The sequence below is a fragment of the Haliotis asinina genome, chromosome 10, assembly GCF_037392515.1.
Source record: "Haliotis asinina isolate JCU_RB_2024 chromosome 10, JCU_Hal_asi_v2, whole genome shotgun sequence".
In the NCBI taxonomy this organism is placed as follows: Eukaryota; Metazoa; Mollusca; class Gastropoda; order Lepetellida; family Haliotidae; genus Haliotis; species Haliotis asinina.
Window position 1 is genome coordinate 32,649,328 of NC_090289.1, and position 20,443 is coordinate 32,669,770.

The 20,443-nt window shown below is 38.3% G+C and overlaps 1 protein-coding gene across 23 annotated transcripts in view; it reads left to right on the forward strand.

The window, feature by feature from the left end:
* Positions 1-20,443, forward strand: part of LOC137298154 (poly(rC)-binding protein 3-like) — a 351,152-nt gene that overhangs the window by 296,662 nt on the left and 34,047 nt on the right. For 22 of the 23 annotated variants that reach the window (XM_067830277.1, XM_067830285.1, XM_067830289.1 and 19 more), the window contains 2 exons: positions 10,534-10,676; positions 19,110-19,133. In XM_067830277.1, the coding sequence (XP_067686378.1) occupies positions 10,596-10,676; positions 19,110-19,133 (105 nt within the window). In that variant the 5' untranslated portion in view covers positions 10,534-10,595. Of the gene's footprint in view, positions 1-8,915; positions 8,941-10,533; positions 10,677-19,109; positions 19,134-20,443 lie in introns of those variants that run through there. The other variant, XM_067830280.1, reaches the window with a different exon arrangement.

A 20,443-nucleotide genomic window follows, 5' to 3' on the forward strand; every position in this document is an offset into this window, starting at 1 on the left:
GTGGGAATGTGTATTTGAATATGTATCCAAATTGTTTTGTGATTATTTACGACAAGGCTTGAGTGTTGTACAGAGGCAGATGTCATAGTCTTGATGTTTTGGTTTGAGTGTGAAGTGGCACCTGGCGGAGCCATCATTGATAAGCTAATCAGTCCATGAAGATTATGACCTGAATCTGTGGTTCCTAGTTCACCTGTTCAGGTAGTGTTGAAAGTGTACAGTGTTGGATTACTTTGTAACAGATAGGTAAAGTTTCCTCTCTCTTCTTCATACATTTATAGCTGCATTAAATATATGAAGTAAAAAATGTCTCTTCAAATCGTGTCAGGTTCAATGACCATGACAACCTTTCCAAACACTATTTTGCTGTACAAAATACAAGAATTTTTGTCAGCTTGATAAATCAATAAGGGACTTCAAATCAGCTGCATTAAACGATTATTTAACAAAGTCAGTTGGTTTGGTTGATGGTAATAATTATGATAAAGATTTAACTAGCACTTCTGGATTTTAGTTAGTTTTGGGTTTGTAAATGAATGATTCATACACTAGTCCATGATGCATATATTTGAGTGATGATATATTGTTCTTTCTTACTGTACTGTAATTGTTTGTTAGAAATGTTTTGAATACCTGTTCACACCTATGCAGAAAGAACAAATTGTTAAAATAACTGAACAGTGATTGGGGTGTAAATGGCAGCTCTGACGATTGTTAAAACATCAGTAGATTTTGTCTTTTATCTGTTGTAGCATCAAATATACATTTGAAATCTCACCTTTTCTTTCTTAACGACTTACCTGTGAAAAAGCATTAGGTTGAGTAGGCTTAACTGAGGTGTTTTTGAGTTGTGAAAACATAACTTCAGTACTTACGAAGCTTGTTACAACTAGATGTTTCAGTTTCGGGTGAAATGATTTTGAGCAAGCCATCAGCCATTGTTCTCAAAGGAGGTAAGAACACTTTTACAGGTGGCAAGTGTTTTTATGGCATTTCCTAATTGTCAGGGTTGTTTGTGTATTAGGGAGAGTAAACAATCACTCCTGCTTTCTACATTAGCCAGTTGAGACACACAAGTAACCCAATACCTCTGTAGACTGGGGGTGGGGCACAGCCTAACTTCCTGCTGTCACTACTCGTGGCTTGTATAACAAGGTGAGAGGCTTTGTAACTTTTTTAACATGGTGGAGAATTTTGAAAACAAGCTCAAGTATGCAATGAATGCCTTTTTTAAAACAATTGTGCCTATGTAACTTCAACATTATTTTAGCCTCTTTGAATGTATTATTAGAGCTTACACGTATTCATGTTCTGGAAGGGGTTCGCCTATAATGACTGTGTTGTAAATCTACGCATAAACTATAAGCCCAGCCACCATGTTTGCTTTTTGTGATGATGTGTCACTGTTGCATCAATTTGGGAACGTTTCTGGGAGACTTTTCTGAATCAATACCTACAGCATTATAGAGATTATAATTTCTGCCACAAACTTCGAAAGGTATACCCTCTCCACAAACATGTTTGTTAGTGTACTTGTAAACCTTTTACAAATGTAATTGTTTGTCTGTAAATCTTTACAGACATCCCAACCAGCGTAATAACTGTTTGATCAGATTACTGGAAGTTGGTTATTGACAATGAATTGTAAGACTTCATTGATAAAACACTTGTTTGCTGTATTTACTTACTGTTATTTCCTACAATTTCTGTTAGAAAGTAATACGAATGGTGAACCAATGTTCATTGTCTTTATTGAGAATAGGGGTGGTGGGGTAGCCTAGTGGTTAAAGCGTTTGCTCTTCACGCTGAATATCCAGGTTTGATTTCCCACATGAGTACAATGTGTTAAGCCCATTTCTAGTGTCCCCCTCCATGATATATGCTGGAATATTCCTAAAAGCAGCATTAAACCATACGCAGTCATTCATTTCAAAGGGAATAAGGATGATCCCACAGGAAATGGTTTGGGTAGAAAATCATTCCATACATTCAACAGATTATATAGTACTCGTACCTCTGTCAAAAGATGATACAGTATTCGTACCTCTGACAACAGAGTATACAATACTCATACCTCTGACAAAAGATGATATAGTGCAACCACTGGTTGCATACTGCCAGTTAGGACTGCAGAATATACAAGGAACATGTCAGTTGTTCAGCATTGATCAAGGTGATTGTTAAGATCATGGTTTTAACAGGTTGTGTGAGAGAGATAACCAGACATGTAATCAGAGAGAGAGCATCCCCCTTCAAGCAGGGAGATATGTAGAGTTGTAGATTATCTCTGCTACAAGTGACTTGGCTGTGGGAGGGGATCACATGGATCAACATGACTCTGGGGGGATGACTCTCAGGGGGGAAGGGGTGAAGAGAGAGAGGGAAGTTAGTCTGTCTAACAGTTCCTGAACCATATTTTCCCTGCTGCCTTGCCTTTCTTGCAATGTTAAAACTCCAAATAGAGAAAGTCTTGGTATCCTCAGGTTCAGGATCTTGTCTCTCTGGGGCTCCTTTTCAATTTACGACCTCAATTTAAATGGGTGTATTTGTTACAATCACAGTTATATATATTCATAGACTAAGAGCGTTAGTCTTGGAGGAGCTTGCTTTTAGGGGAGGCTTGACTATCAAGTTTGTGGATATAGGTTTCCCATGGAGCATGGTTCTGGGGGAAGGAGGCCTTCCATGAATCTTTGTTCTGGTGGTGGTGGGGGGGGGGAGGAGAGATACCATGGTGCTTGGCTTGAGGGTGGGTGGGGGACTAGTGGGTAGGGGGAGGCTCACCTGGGAGGTTGTTCAAAGTACATGATGGTATGTGTTCTGTGTTGTAGCAGCAGGTGGGATAAGAATGAGATGGAGGGGATTGATGATGGGAGGGAAAGGAGTTTTAGGGAGGGGGGGGACTGCTTGTTTCAGGTTTGAGGGTATGTTCCTTTGAGCAGGAAAGATGCTGAGGAGATATTCTTGTTTCAGGTTTAACAAATTCATCACGAGGTGAGGTAAAGAAATTGGCAATGTTCTTTGACGGTTTAACAATGTGCAATTGAGGCAAGTCCATCAAAGAGAGTGTTTGAGTGTGGTTTGTTGTGAAGTTGGAAAGTGTACTGGAAGCTGGCTATGTGTATCGGTTTGTATCTACTGAGGAACCAAACTGAATGCAGCAAGAGAATTTGTGAACACTCAAAGAGGGTGGCTTCTTTTAAGGACAAGTGTACTACAAGAGGGTTCGACAGTCTCTGATACTTCTGGGTGGAACTCATGAAAAGACGGTCAGTTTGTTTTGTCCCGAAATCTACTTATTTTGCATTTACTGCTTTTCCAAAATGGTGTTCGGTCTACATGGATGTAATGACTAAGTAGACTATTATCTTTTGGAAGGTGGAACAGAGTGATGTAGATGTTTCAAGACTGAGGGATATTGTTTTGCATTGATGATGATGATGATGATGCTGATGATTGGACTGTTCTCTTTTGGAAGGTGGGACAGAATGATATAGATGTTCCAAGACCTAGTAATTTTGTCTTTGAGGGATGACGATGACAGTGATATTTAAGCACACAGCTTGGGGGGCTGCTCTGGGTCCAAGGTACAGTTGTACTGGGATGGTCATCAAGGGTACGGATTGGGTAACTTGTAGATGAGGTATTTGGGTGGGTGAAACTGAAACTTGAGCAAATTGTCAGCAGGAGTAGTTAATTCCTGCATACTGGTAACGTAATACCTCACCCCCTGCAAGTTATTAAAGCAGCGGGAGAGAGGTAATGAGTGGGGCAATCTGTTGTTGCATGAAACATAAGTGAGATGCTAATCAGCTAATCATTTCAAGAAGTTGTCTTTTCTTCGTCTCAGCATGATTTATGGTGGACCAATCGCAGACTGACTGATGATATAACAGTCCAATATACACATATCACTGGCATATATAGGGGATGTAGGGGCCATAAACTAGTCATTGGCAGTGCCCTTGGTGCATCTTCCAGACAATAGCATCAGCCTTTCCTACGCTCATTTTAGAGGTAAATACATCATATGCCATCTCTATTTCAGAGACTAATCGTGCTGTGATGCTATGTACTTGTTGTATGGCGCCGACTTCCCTTGTGATGTGGTACTTAGTGCCTCAACATCAACACTACATCATTGGGCTTCATTGCTTCTGTATATGTATCTAGGACCAGTCCTCGGTGTTTCTTCAAGCAGTTGTTGCTTTTAATTGAACTGTTCCTTGAAAATCCAGAACATGTGCTTTGAATGTGTATTCAATATGTGTCTAACTGTGCTGCAGGGATTCTTTAATGTGCCTTTGGATTTGGATTTTTAGAATTTGGCATTGGATTTGGATTGTGTAATTTGCCGTTGTATTTAGATTCTTTAATTTGATTTGAATTCTTTAAATTGACATTGGATTCTTTTGTTTGGCAGTGGATTGAATGTGCAAAATGTATGAAGGGTATGAAAAGTTTAAATGGGCATATTTTTGTCATCAAAGTATCAATGGTTTGACTGGTCATTTGAGGTATAATCATTAAAAGATAATCTGAGTCTCAAGACAGTTTGAATTGATGTTCATACTATCATCCTCTAGTTTCTCTGTCCTTCTGTTGGACCTTGCAACAACAGTTTGGTAAAATCAGCTATTGTAAGTGGATTAAAGTCAGTGAATATCCAGCATTGTTTCACTCCCATCATTGTTTCACTCCCATCTGAAGCAGACGTTAATTCTTGATGCTTCCTGACAGCACCAACTACCCCATGTTTGTCTGTTTGGTGTCTGTTGTGAAGTGCTGAACAGTTAGCTGTTGTACACCATGCTCAATAAGTATAAGCACTGTAGGTAAACTGCTGCTCTTTGATTCTGAAGCTCTCATGTCAAACGCAGGCTTAGCACAGATCGAGGGTACTTTGTCCTGACTGGCTTCTGGTTTATGATCCATCTTTTGTAAGCATCATGCCGTGATGGGCAAGGAAGAACCGACCAGCTGACATATGGAATGGGACACGCCACCACTGTGGCCTCTAATCACCTTGCTAATCATCTCTTTCATCTGTGATGTAAGACGATTGTTCGGGCATGATTAGCTGATGACAGTGGAGATGGATTTGTAGTCACGACTTGTCCTAGGCCAAATGTCATTCTCTGATCATCAGCAGTTGCTGTGGGTCTAATGAGGCCCTCTTTACCTCCGTGTAATGATGCACCATAGAGTAACATGGAAGTTGGGAGGGGGGCGGTAGTATCGGCTAGTCACAAGTTGTTTGAGTAATGGCAATTTGTTGCTAATGCTGCAGCTGATCTTGTATTTTGAAGATGCTTCTCAACATGTAGGTTTCATACTTTAATGAGTCACAATGGATCTCACTTAGATGGAAGTGGGTGTAGCATATCCAGGAAGAAATTGAAGTGATTGATTCTTTTGTGTTCATTAAGATCTATAAGGTCGTTTCCTTTTGAAATGGGAATTCTCTTGAATCATATAGAATTGACGTGAAATTTTTGATTGCATGGAAATGAGGATGGATCTTTTTCATATTTTTTAGGAAGAAAGGCTTCCTTGTGATTGTTTTTGAAACAGTGTCAAAAATGGGAATTTATTTGTATGATATGAAAATATATTTATAAGAACTGGTTCAAATGAAAGTGCTCTAACACAGTAACGAACACACGGAAATGGTGGAATGTTCAGAGTGGAATATTGGTTGATGTAATTTTTCACATATTTAGTCAAATTTCTGGTAATTTGCATCATGGCAGTCCAACTGTGATCAGTAAACAGGAAGTTCTCACAAGTAAAACTTTCACAGAGAATGTCACATAATACTTTAAACCCTCAGTCGTATGTGGGGCATTGTGGTTATATTTCTCTGTTTTTACACATTTATTTCTTTCCAAGCTGTATTTTATGCTTTTTACCCATCGCTGTCACCTGGTACTTCATATTTTGGCCATTTGCTAAAATCTCCCGTTGTGTTTTTGTCATTCCCAGCTGTACGGGGCGGTGCATTGTGTATACACTGTTACTGGAATCTCCCAGCTCTATTTCTCTTGATCATCTTCAGCCTGAGTAGCACATTACATCCTTGGGAAGAGCATTCTACCTCCCTGTGTCATCCTTCCAAAGGGAGATAACACTGAACAATACGATTTGTGTAATTTTTGGCTCATCTGTTCATTTCTTAATGGCTTATATTTTGGACATTCTCATTTCACCATACACAAATTTGGCGAGTGTATTTGCGATGACAGTGGTACGTCTCTTCACCGATCTGTGGATATTTTTTCCTCTTGTGATGAATATATTTAACATACAAAGGGTAGAAGAGCCAGGCCTATTGGTAATTAAGCACATATCTGCAAGCTATAGTCGCCAGTTCGTAGGTCGAGCCTGTTGACAGTGCTGCTTCTGCTGGTTGCCTTCGGGTATCTTTAATGGCCTGTTAGCGAACCTTCATTCTGAGTGCAAGAAACATCCCCCAGTCATTCCATCGCGCTCTCTTTCTGCTTCCTCCCATGCTGAACAATCCGCTCCTTCCGCAGAGCTTTACAGATCCATTCTTCTTTCATCTGTGAGTATTTGATGTTAGTTCTTCGGCATGACAGTTTTTACAAGCTGTGTTACATTAGTTTTTCAACTCACAGATTTTACAAGGTTTTATTTTATGTTTTTCATTTGCGGATCTTGTAATCATATTTACTTGTCATTCGTATGAAAAAAATAAGAATGGATTAATGCATCTCTCATTGTTAGGGGTGGGGTGTAGCGTTTAGTTCTTGATGTTAAATTGATGATTGTTTTTCATAGACATACTCAACGCTAAGTGTTTTGCTTTGTTATATTTTTATGTTAGTGGTTTGTCCTCACAGTTCTGTGATCTGTACAGTCTGTTTCAAGATTAATAGGAATGTCTGACTTTCATTAGCATTGATGCTTTTCTTAGCCCTGTCACCTGTATAATCCTACGTATGAATATTTGATAGGACGTTCGGTAGCTAATGGCCACCATCCGTGGATTTATTTATCAATTGGTCTCTTTAATTATGATAATAACGTGACAGATTCCTGCTCTCAGTTGTTATTCACATGGAATTTCTCATTGCGAGTTTTCTGTGTGTTTTGGACTGTGATCATCACTCTATAAAAACGGTGTCTCACAAGCAGTGATAGTGCTGTTACAGCCTGTAGCATGCGTGGTGGTTCTATGACAATGTCTCCATCAATGGCTATCTCTCATTTGCCTGCAAGAATGCTATCATTTTCAAGCCTTTTCCAATGTATTCTTTCAACAAGACTCTATGATGTGGTAGTTTCTTCAAAGTAATTATTGCCTTTTCAATTGGCTCATGCACATTAGAGGTGCGAGAAGAACGCTTTGGAGACAATTATGCCTGCCTGATGGTGCACTGAATAGGTTTTCCATGATTGATTGGCCGATTGTGTATGATGTCGATTGGCGAGGTTGAAAGGTGGTGGGATATAAAAACACAGCAATCAATACATGAGGTCCCCACCGTGAAAATCACACCTGATGTTTATTGATCCCGTTGCGATTATAACCCACAGCTCTGTGCACAATTTCCGTAAAGTTGCTCTAGAAATGGGAAAACGAGGACATGGACATTCAAACAAACCTCTTCGTCATGGCAACTGTCCGTTATGCTCAAGTTCGGGACAAAAGCTGGTGAAAATTAATTACCAATTGTAGGATAGGAAAAGGGTAGTATGGCCGCAGCGTGGCTAATTACGTCCACTGGATCTCCGCTTGTTGAGTCGCATTCTGCCAGATTTCCTGTCACTTATCACAAGAATTCAATCACTGAAAGATCAATATCATGGAGATGTATGCATCCAGTTGCTGCTTGGCTTACGGCAACCATTGCCGTGAAATGCCAGACTGGACCTGCTACTGCAACTGGGCCAGCTACCATCCAGACCATGACGCATTGCTCTTTTAATGTCCGTTGATCCACATAAACAACAACCACAATCATCCACTGACTAATCCATGACTGCTGGGGACAAGGCCCTTTAGGTTTATGGAACAAAATATAATATGGTGGTTAATACACCGAATTAGTGTTGTAGTATTCATATAAGGTATAACTATCAGCTTCAGTTAGATGCGAAATGAGGTAAAATGTGTGAAGTCCCTTTATACTGTCACCTGCCATGAATTTGCTGGAATATTGCTAAAAGCTGTATAAAACCATACTCTCACACACAGATGTGAACATTCATATTCAGTCAGACATCATCTCAGCTTTGCATCCTGGAATATTCTCAACATGGGAAACTTTACATTATTCTGTCCTACACATAATATTTTACTTTGTTAAGAAAAGGTTGACAATTCCAACAGCAGTTGATATTTCAAAAAGATGTAATTATGTCCTTTGTTCCTGTTGGGCGTTCATTTTCATGTTTGAAGACGGGCAGAGGTTTATAGAATTGTTAAGGTTAATGAAACATGTATTATCGCTTTAACTAAACAGCTGAATGGTTTCAAGCCAAGGATTACATAAAACATAAAGATTTACCCTTTGATTAAATACTTGATTCTATATTCTGCTCCAAGCATGTTTAATTATTTCTTAAAAGGTTCGTCCAACCATTCCTATACAATCAACTGTCCACAGCAGTTCCCCTCTTGCACTTAATTGGTTCCACACACTTCCATTTTCCTATTTATCCATTACTGCAGTCAGTGCTGCTGCTTTCCTACCAAATTTCATTGATCCAGCTATATAATCAGGCAGGCTACATTTGTTATGCAGATTTGCTATGCTTAATAAAGCTCAGATTTATAGAGTTAGGTGACATTGATTTGGGAAGAATGGTCGGTTCCATGAGCCTCGGTTGACAGTATGGCCAGATTATGGAATATTTGAGCAGAGTTTGGACGTAGGTGAGAATATTGCTGCGAGTTCTCTGATGGAGTAGGAGGTTGGTTACAGTTTTTGTTACACTGTTAGTTAATGTTGAAGGCAACGTCCTTGCTTCAGTATTGTTCAATTTCAGTTTTAGAAATTAATAGCCCTTCAGCTGTCATATGATTATGACCTTCCATCAATGATCAAAGAGAGGCTGATTTGTGACAGTGAGATTTTCATCAGCAGTGGTACTTATGCACTGTGTGGTAGCTTGGGTTTGAGATTGGCTGACAGGACATGTTACTGTTATACATCAATAAAAAATTTCCATCATTGCTTTATTGCAGTTTGGGGACAAGCTTGTGTGCATATTTTATGACATTCTGTGAATTCTGTCAGAAAGGTCTGGTCAGCCAAGAAGTTGATATTATGACAAACAAATCTATCAGCTAGTATGGTATCTGTAAGTATTAATCAAAGATCAACGTCCCAATTATCAAATTGCAACATTAGAAAGATCACAGGATAGACGCTTTGTTGATTTTTGCATTTTAGAAATCGTATAATGTAGACATAATGAAGTAGGGCAGTTGGGTTACCACAAGTCTGATTTTAATAAACCAGGATGCCGTTTAGATGTGATAAATTTTAACCTAATATTGAAAAAAGGGTCAGTCCCTAAAAGGATAATGCCATTGAAAAAAATGAACTTAAATATGAAGTGCTTCATAGTGGAAGTGATATAACTGAATATAACCGAGGAAACCAGATTCATGCAATGTCCCAGCAGGACCATGTTCACCTGTATGGTGCTTTGGTGCTGTCCATATGTGTCAGCTCTCCCAGTCATGAGAACTAGGCAGATAGTATTTGAACAAGACGGCTTGATAAGGACATACATGTTTTGACACTTTGCACAAGACAAAGAGAGTTGTTGGATTAACATTAGATGAGGTATTTTCTCTGTTCACTATTATTAAGAGACGGAAATGGTTGGTTACACAAGGATAAATGTTAACTGATTTGGACAAAAATCATTTTGACAGCAAGTGATTAGAGTGTTTTTTAGATATTGTTTTCATGAGCATGTGTGTGTATGTTTTGTAAATATGCATTTTTTATCCATATATTTGGATTGTACCTGTGAGGTTCTATATCTTTGCACCTACTGTGTTGATGTTTTGTGGATTATGGAATATTGACACTGTTCCTTAATATTAAATAACAGTGTGTTAAACAAGGCACATCTGACCGCCTGCATGAGACCAGCTAGATTTCTGACAGACAGTCTAAATTTTCAGCTAGCCAGTCTGATGATCTTGTAAAACGTTTTGATGTATTTCTGAATAAATTCACAAGATCTTGGAATCTGCTCTGGTATCCATTTTGGGCTGGTTACATTTTGAAGTTACCAGTCCTGATGTCTGGCTGGTGTTTTGGCTTATTTCATATGGTAATAAATATTTTGTTAATCTGATCTTATGTTATCTGTAATAATTGTGCTGTTGTGAGTAGATGTCATGACTAGTTTCATGAGGATTGTGGCATTCATGGCACAGTTACCATGCGACTCAACTCTTTGCTTCTTGTATCCATTTTAGTGTGCTATATCCTGAATATGCTTTTTCCTGAATATCCTATTAAGCTTTTGTTCTATTTCTTCCAGATAACAAAGATTGAGAGAAGGGGAAACAACCCTTTATTTTTATCTTGGTGGTTTTCCTTGTAATGGCAACAGAAAAAACCATGGTGCAGAACGACACAAACTCGTCCACGATCCTCACGATCAGGATGATTATGCAGGGCAAGGTCGGTACACAGTTATTTCTTAAAACAATGATGTCGGAGTTATATTTAAAGGCAGTGTGCAGAATAGTTTCCAAATTTTGCTATCCAGTGAGGTTAGCCATGTCTGAAAGTTACCAAATTTGAATGTAGAAACTAAGCAATATATTACAGAAAGATAAAATACCATCATTTACTAGGCCATTATCTTGCATGATTTAAAAGTGTATTATAATTTAACAAGTTGGAAAGCCTAACACATTTATCATATGAGGCCATGAAAATTCACTAGTCAATCAAGCCAGTGACTGTGTGGAACTTTACTGGTCTGACTGGAACTTTACTGGTCTGACTGGAACTTTACCGGACTGACTGGAACTTTACTGGTCTGACTGGAACTTTACTGGACTGACTGGAACTTTACTGGTCTGACTGGACTGACTGGAACTTTATTGGACTGACTGGAACTTTACTGGTCTGACTGGAACTTTACTGGACCGACTGGAACTTTACTGGTCTGACTCGAACTTTACTGGACTGACTGGAACTTTACTGGTCTGACTGGAACTTTACTGGACTGACTGGAACTTTACTTGTGAAGGGCTAGCAGGCCAGTGGCAGTTTTGCACAATGTTCAAAGGGCTACGTGGCCAAAGGCTGAACATTTCATTTGTTCCTTCATGAAAGGTCTGGTTAAAATGTCCCAGCAACCAGTGCATGTGCTCAGAATTGACCAGTGGGGTGTGTCCAGGCTTGGTGACTTGGTGGAAAGAGTGTCTTTGTTTGACAGTCCCCACATGGGTACAGTGTGTGAAGCCCATTTCTGGCGTCCCATGTCCTATTGCTGGAATGTAGCTTAAAGTTGTACAAAACCTTCCTCGCTAAGTGGTTGAAATGTCATGTCCTTCATCATACTGAAATAACAAAGATTTTATTTACTGATTTTATCTCTTACTGATGTTTGATTTTCCAAAAGAACAATACAGAATCTTGACAAATTTGCTCATATCATGCCAAAATGTTATTCAGACTAGATGTATTAAAACATGATTGAAAACACAGGCCTAATGATAATGTACACTATGCCATTTTCATATACGTTTGTTTAGAAGCATTGGGATGAAGGAGTTATATATAAATATGTTAACTGTTCTTTCATAAACAGCCAATAGCGGTTCATATGGCACCAGTGAATAGCATTATACTTACATTACACAAGCTATTGTGGATGAATTGATCAAAATAGAATTATGAAAATGACACTGACAGACATCAGTCTGAAAAACTATTGTCTCGAGGAACATTGTTACCTGACTGAATTTGATAAATTCTTCATATAAAACTATCTTTCTCATATAATAGACATTTCATGAACACATTCATAAAATGTCAAAAATAAAAAAAACATTCCTTTAGATGTAACGAAAGATGAATATTTACAACTGTAGTGGAAAGGCCATATTAAGAAAATTACTTCATTTGGTTACGTTTTATGTTCTTATTTAATGAAATTATGATTTAATACGGCATTGATGCACATAACTAAACAAAAAACTGATGTAGACTGCAAGATTTGTGTCCGCAGCTTGCATGTTGATACCTTGCTAGTCCTAAAGCTCTTTCATGTACAAACGGGATTTATAGTTCAACTCCATAATCTCTAGTGAATCCATAGACATGAAAATTCCATTCTACGTCGCAGATTGTTCCACGTGAAACTGTTGAGGTAGAACATGAAGGACAAAGACCTAATTACTGTTGGTCATAATTTCTAGCTTAGCTGAAATAATATCAATATAGATCAATAGTATAATCTCCTTTGTTATAATCAGATCAAATGAAACACTGGTGATGGAGGTGGACCACGTTTGAAATATGTCTGATTATTTTGGCTCCCGGTAGCTGAAGCCTGGCAAATGATTGTGTTTGCTTGTTCTGCTGCACAAGTTTATTTGTCAACTTTTCGATGATAGTGCGATATAATGCTTTTGATGGAATAAAGTCATATTGAGCATAACTGGTGATATGTGAGCATATGTAGGGGAATGTTGACCAAACCATTGGTATACGATGTTGAGAGAAGATAAGGGATGATGATGATGATGATGATGACGACGACTCTTGATCTTGAGAGCATATTTTTGGGGAACACCAACCAGATGATGATGATGACAATGACGATGATGATTATTTCATCATCATCGTCATCGTTGTTGTCGTCATTGTCATCAGGGGATGCGAACCATCTAGTGTTTATTAATTTCCAGAGTAGACTGTAATTCATCATCATGATGACATCCATAGTGGACAAAATCGAGAAAAACAATTCTCATAATCAACACCCTCTGTGAAACTGTAATTAAACAAAAAAAATTGCTTTAATTTTTTATTAATCATGTGGGTTGTGATGGAATCATGGTGGAGATTTTTTACTTTTAAAAATTCATTTCTGTAGAATCCACAGCAAATGAATTGTAACCTTTTAAGTGTTTTATCAGTGAGAAAACACAAGTCTAAGATAATGATAAAGACGGAACAACTAGTAGGAGATTGACTGGATAAGGTAAATTGGTCCATTTGTCAGAGTGCTGGGAGCTGAATCTCAGGAGATGGCGTTCAGCCATTGACAAGGTCCTGACAGCTTACATGATAACCCTCAACCTGCAGTCAGCACACATGAATAATGAATACAGCCAGATGCAAACCTCTCACATACTCTAAACTACACACACAATTAATTACTGTAGCTTGCAACAGCCCTGATTAGATTCCTGGAGAAATTCCCCACCTCATTTCAGACTGATCATGATATGTGGTTAAGATGTTGACAAGAATAACTTAATTGCAGTTTAATCAAATGAAACAATTTGTTTTGCTTAAAGTCAGTAAAGTAACCAAATCATGTTTTATTCACATTCGTTTATCCCATGTACTCACTGGCTTTGAAACTTAAAACAAATCCGTTTGGAAGGTAAAAATTATTCATTGTAGTGGCATTGTCGGTAGTATGTTTTCATTAAATGTTTAGGACTGTGAAGTGAAATAAATCTTTAAGTTAGAGCAGTACAAGACTGGGTAACGTGCGAGTAGGTAATTGCGTTAATTTAATATAGCGAGAGAACTGCACCATATGGTACGTCAATGTAATACGAATGCTGCTGTAGCAATGACGCCACACGGCATGTGCTATTTATTTTGGCGCGTGCCGAGGCAGGACATAGCCAGTTTCAGATTCTTGCCTGATCGTCAGTGCAGGCATTTACTACATGTGTTGATCTCTGGAATTGTGGGATTCTGGTACACAAGTCACTCGATTGAGATTGCAACAAGATTTTATGTCATAATTATTTACGATGAAAAATGTGATGGGTTGAAGCAGGTAGGAGATAAGATTGGCACCAGACTGTAATGGCAGTCGCTAAATGGGATTGAAGCCATATGGCTCGGCCTTGTAAGATGTGTTCCCTAAAAACTTACTCTCATGTACAAATGTAGGAGCTGCAAGTGTTCCAGTCATCTATGTTAAAATTGTTGTTTCTGTGAATTTTGAGATGGATCAAATTAATGTTATTTGATTCCAACACGTTTTGAAAAGGTCAGAGACTTTTTGACATTTTGAAAGAGAAGGAACTCATTGTAGCATAATGGCATCTTTATGATTACAAGAGTGTAACAAGTTATATTTATGTAATGTCATACCACTAAATAACCAGTTTCGTTTATCTGTGGTAATAGATTGCTTGAAATGGGGTTGATAAATAGACGAAACCTTTTGCTTGATATCAAGCTCAGATCAAATCCTGTTTTTCTAGAAAAGGCAAATTTGCAAATATTGGTTCACCTTATGTCCTACACCTATCAGAGTTTCTCGTGTTCAACATCAGGACCAACAAGGACATGTCTTAATTTTACATTTGCTTGGTGTACGTAAGAAGAAAGTATTTCTTATCAAAACTTTGAGGAAACCTAAAGTGTTAGCTCCTGGAACTTTGTGTAAAGCACATCAATCCTTGTCAGTCCACGTTTGCTTGTCCTCAGTCTGTAGGGCCAGATTTCAGGTCTTGATTCTAGGCAAGACAGGCCTCTCAGTCCAAAAGCATCATTTGTTTTCTACAAAATATGTCCCTTAAGGGACTTGGCTGGCAGGTAGGAAATAATGGCTAGAGAGGGAGCTCATTTTCCAGGCCTCCTTCCCACAAGAGGGTAATAATTGCACTCCCCGCTGGGTCACATATATCATTAGTAGAGACAACATTTTCTATGATAGGACATCAAAATAGTACCAGCCTCTCATGTGCTCATAGGAATTTTGAAATTACCATCAAGCTTAAATTTGAAATTTCAGACATGTAATGACAGTTTAAAGTAGCTCCTAAGCCTTTCATAAAATTTGGTGTCAGATTATTCGGCAGTTTTAAGGAGCAGTCTGTAAGATTAAAGGTTTCAAGCTCCGGAAATGAAGGCTGTGTTACATGATCACAAACGTAACCTGAGCGAAAGGGTCAGAACCCGCGTCATCAAAAGATTCCATAAAAGACAATCCCCAAAGACAAAGGACAAGCAGGAGCAGTCGTCACACGTCGAACCACCAATGGTCACTTGTATCTCTGGCATCAAAGATGACCTTATCCATAAGCTGATTCAATGCTCATTACAGTTGTGTTAACAAGTGGTCATTAGGCGGTGAAGTCAGGACAAGTTTTGTCTTTGTTTTGCCTGGGGTTTCCTGCCTATTAAGGCTCCAGAATCATCTTCAGAGTGGCCGAGTTGCTGAGGGTTTGTGGCTTCCCTGTGGCAAACTCCAGCTTGAGGAGTTTAGGGACCAATATAGAATTCCTGGCACAAATATAGATGTTTGGTTCATAGGGACATGTTGCTTAGATATGAGAAAAACTTACTGTGCTGTATTGAAAAGGGATAGATGAGAACAGGAGCTAGTTTCCATATTGTATGTCCATCAAATCTTTTTATTCTTTTGAATAGTTTGATCAGGTGGCACTTATGAGCATGTTTCAGAGTAGAATGTTTGCCAGGTGTAGAGCTTCAGTTCCAAATCATCTCATTTGAGATGTGTTGATACACAGACGAAGAGGCAACAGACATGGGGGCTTGTAAGAAAAGTACCAATATGTTCAATAGTCAAATATTGGCAGTTTGTGTTTTAACATCAGCTAGGCTAACATAGTCAGATTTTTACTTAATTTTTAGTCAGTTTTAAATAGTTTGAATCAACTTATATTTTTTTTTTCAAACTTTGGGTTACCATGACAACTGTGGTGGAACTCGTTTCAGTTACTTCATATTCCTTTTGAACTGATATCTACTACTCAAAATATGTAGCATATCACTCAAATACTCTCAGTGAATATGAAGGACAGTGTTCTTTAACATCTTTTGGCTAGTACATATGAGTTCTTCCCACTGGGATTTTGTGTTCAGTGTTGAGGAAATGTCATGTAGGTGGCTTGCAATAGCTTTGAAGTGAAATCCTCTGAGGATTGATGGACAATTCTCCTGTGAAGTGGAACAAGTGGTTAGTGTTATAATCGTCACACATCCCAGGACTCTGAACTACCGAGCTGACATTAGCCCTGATATAAACTACAGGGAACAGCATTATCAGCCGTTTACAATCAGCAGGGCGGGCTGATCTCGGCACGTGTTGCATCGTTACCACATTGGACATAGGTGTACAACTGTTGCAACATAAAATGCCTGTCCCGTGTTAATCTCTGACCCTAAGCTGAGTGCTGCACGTTTTTGTTACACTCATTCCGCCAACTGTTTGTATCATTATTTATCTAATTCTAAGTTCAAGAAACGCACAGAGGTGTTCTGGGATGAAGACATGTGTTTTGTTTCTCGTGGGGCAGCGAAAATTAAACTGTTTTGTTGTATGTTCCTGTGGTTGCTAAAGAACACCTGTACATGTTTTTGACTTGTTCAAAACATGCTGAATTAGCAAAGGTTTGTTTAGAAGTCCTTGTTGTACTTAAAACTACCCACAGCAAGTGGGAAAGCTCTAAAGGTGACAAATTGAAAGAGGGTTAACTTGGAAATGAACTGTGTGTTAACCTATCTGAACAATTTTGAAAGGATTAAAGTTTAACTTCCTGGTAACAGGATGCCATCCAACGATACCAGGCGATAAATACCCTAAAATACAGTTGAATATAGATCGATAGTCTGTGTAATTTTACAAGCCATTGGAGGAAGTAATTGAGTGATCGCTATAGTACCAAGAGCTGCCGACTAGATGAGGCTGCCGGGGTGGGATGGAGAAGCAGTCGGCTGTAACAGGCAGCTTAATCATTGACAGATGATGTTTTCTGACAACTGCTTATGTGTTGTGGGATTTTGATGGGGAGTCTATTGAACACGATCAGATAATACAAATTCTGTCTGCTGAGAACTGATAAAGTTACTTCTCACTTGTGTTGTGGTATGATAAGATTTTTCTTTTGTCAGAATGGCTGGAACTGGATGTTTTCTGTTTATGAATGGTTGTGTATCTAGTTCTTTTTGTAAATTGATGCATTTCATACTACTTATGAAAGATTTAGGTTTTACAGCTCCTGAAATCGTTGATAAGTTTTAAATTGGGTGATATCTAGTACAACATTCACACCTTGATAGTGGGCCTTTTATGATTGATGATGTTTCAAAGAACAGTTTGGCATAGGAACGTTTGCATTTCGACAAATATTCAAAAATGTGACCAGACAAATGAGCGACATTGATGACTGACCGCATGAAGGAATGTGTCCTGTTAGTAATTACACAGTTCAGGGCATTAATAGATAAGTGTTTGTTTATATGTACAGAATGAATGGACATGGAATAGTTGAGGCTGCCATAAAGGTGAGGGGTGAACTGGGCAGTGCCCTGGCCTGTGAGATACAGACTCACCCCTAACCTTTAGACAAGATGCCTAACACATGTGGAAAAACATGTTTACCTGGGAGATTCCTGACTACTTTCCTGTAACTGACCCATATACCTGTCTCCAGCCATTGTTGTCTGAGGCTACAAGTATGTGATACCAAACAGAGTGACCGAAATAAAGTCCACCGGCTGAGTCGACGACTTGACAGTTACCTTTCTACATATACAAAGGTTTAGGTCTGGGATATTTAGACATGTTTTCGCTGAAGGAATGTCCATTTTCGTTGTGGAACAGTTACTATTTCATGTTTAAGATTCCCTTGTAAATCCTTTTTTGTTTTGGGGAAAAAATTCATTCATTTTCAGTTCTAGTCTGTCCATGCCCTTTTCCTAAATTACGTTTTTTCCCTTGTTCAGCTGTGCAATGCAAAAATTTATTGATAAAGCAAGTCTAGATTGCCACAGATCCTGAATCACTGAACTCACTGGAGCGCCTTTTCAGATTAAATGGAGTTAATTGTTTGCATCAGAATCATATATATCCATAGACTAAGCATTAGTTCCTAAAACAAGAAAAAATGAAGCAGAGTCAGATTGCTAAAATAAAATAAATCAGATTTTAGGCCTATTTTAACCAATTAGAAGGCGGATGTTTGTAATTCTATACCATCTGGCTAGTCATAGAACCATTACAATGCTAATGCATGGTATGCAATAAATCCGTATACATCAATACTAATCAATAAATCTCAATGCCAGATTACAGAGATTATGGAGTATCAGTTGATACTGACTCTCTAGTGTGGTAACGGAATGGCACTGTGCAGTACACCAGCCATTTGTAACCAATTGCCACACAACTAAAGCCTTTGTGCTAAACTTCTGATGCATACTCGCACTCACCAGTACGCGCTATCTGCTAAGCACTGTTTGACAATAAATGACTACAATGGACATAATGCACTTCCTGAAAGTCTGCAAGTGTGGCGCTATGACTGGCTCCAAAATGGACAGCAATAATACTTTGATTGTCAGCTCAGTTGGGTATTATAGCTGTGTAAATGGTGTCATAGAAGCATTCATGTGACAATTAAGTGGTACGGTTTACCTGCGTTCACTCCATCAAATTGGTAGAAGGTATTAGTTTCCAGTGTTGTCATTCCTGATTCTTGGTTTGTTGACACAGTTCTCCATTCTCTTGAGATTTGATTTGATTTACATTTGTTATAGTCCTGATTTGTTTGCTCCGTTATGAAGTCAGTGCTTTATAAATGAGTTTGTTTTTCATCTAAGCCTCAAGGGGTTTCATTTTGTTTCTCACTATGAAAATAGACCACTCTTGGGGTGTTTTGTAAATATTACAGATTTATTACAGCTTTCCTGAAAGACTAATCAAATGAAATTGAAAAAGGTAATTGATATCTTTCAAACCAGGACAGTAACTTAACCAACACTATATATTGAGACAGCTATGAACTTTACATGAATACTATGTTCTGTGGTTTTATGCTTATACATGAAATTTTTATTTTTTTTAAACTGTGATCCTCATTTTCCTGTTTTCTTTTGCAGGAAGTTGGAAGCATAATTGGCAAGGTGAGAAATCCTTTCTTGATTTTGTAAATAGCATCTTGTCTGTAGTACAACAGCAGGATTTTGGTCCATGAAATGAATTAAGGATTGCTTGTGTCTAATTTATATATCAAATTAAATACTCTTTATAGTTTCAACCCCAGCTGTCATTTTTGTTGGATACTGATCCAGAAACACTCACGCTTAACATGGTCAGAATTGTACAATGCTTTTAGGCCACATTGACTTATGTCTAATATTGAATAATGATCACATGCACTAATGTTTGTCAGATCATAATTATAATTATCACTGATTTGATACCTTCTATATATTGCTGATATATCCTATTGATAGACATATGAAATCACAGAAACACGGTGAATTGGGTGTATGATTGTGACTATCATACACACATGCTTATGAATACAGTTTTTTATGCAAAGACCATCATGTTCTGTCCCACCAAATGCAACATCATACAATACCTTGGCTGTTTTTCCAGAACTTAAGGTTGAACAGTCTGACAGTTTTTCAAAAGCACGAGAGAGAGCAATTTGGCTGATTTTCCAGAGCATACGATAAAACTATCTCTTTTCCAAACCATAAGTGAGAACAATCTTACTGTTTTTCAAAAGCATAACAGAGAACAATTTGACTGTTTTTCTAAAACATATGTCAGAACAATTTGATTCCTTTTTTGCTAGTCTGTAAGAGAATGATTTGACACCATTTTCCAGAGCAAAAGATGGAAGAACTCAAGGTTATTTTCCAAAGGACAACAATTTGTTTTTTCCTTTGAGGTTTGTGTCAATTGCATCCTCATTGAGTCATGTCCGGCATCGATCTCATCCCCTGCTTAACAACAATCGAGTGTAATCATAAATATCAATGCAATTTGATCTGGAATTTCACAAGAGGAGGTTAGCGAGAGAATTAATTTGTGAGGTTGACACGTAGTGCTACCTGCACACAAAGATGAGAGAAAAACGCCAGCTTTGCATGTGGTGCAAATTAACCTGGGGGTTTCTTGATCATGAACATACTGATTGGACAACACTGTTTGTTGAATTACACAGAGCCGTGTCAATATTTTAGCGCGATGATTTCGATGGAAAAAAAGGAAGATGGGTTATGTGTGTCAACAATGTAGCTATTTAATCTGGTAGCCCTCAAGACTTCTTGTCTAATGGCACACTAAAAATAGGCTATTATTAATCGGCTTCCTCCATCTGCTTCACACATTGAAAGAAGACCTGCACACGATGTGGTGCCTTTGTCAGAGGAAGTTTTTAACCCTGGAACATTTTGAGCATGTCTGACTTGTTTCTGCA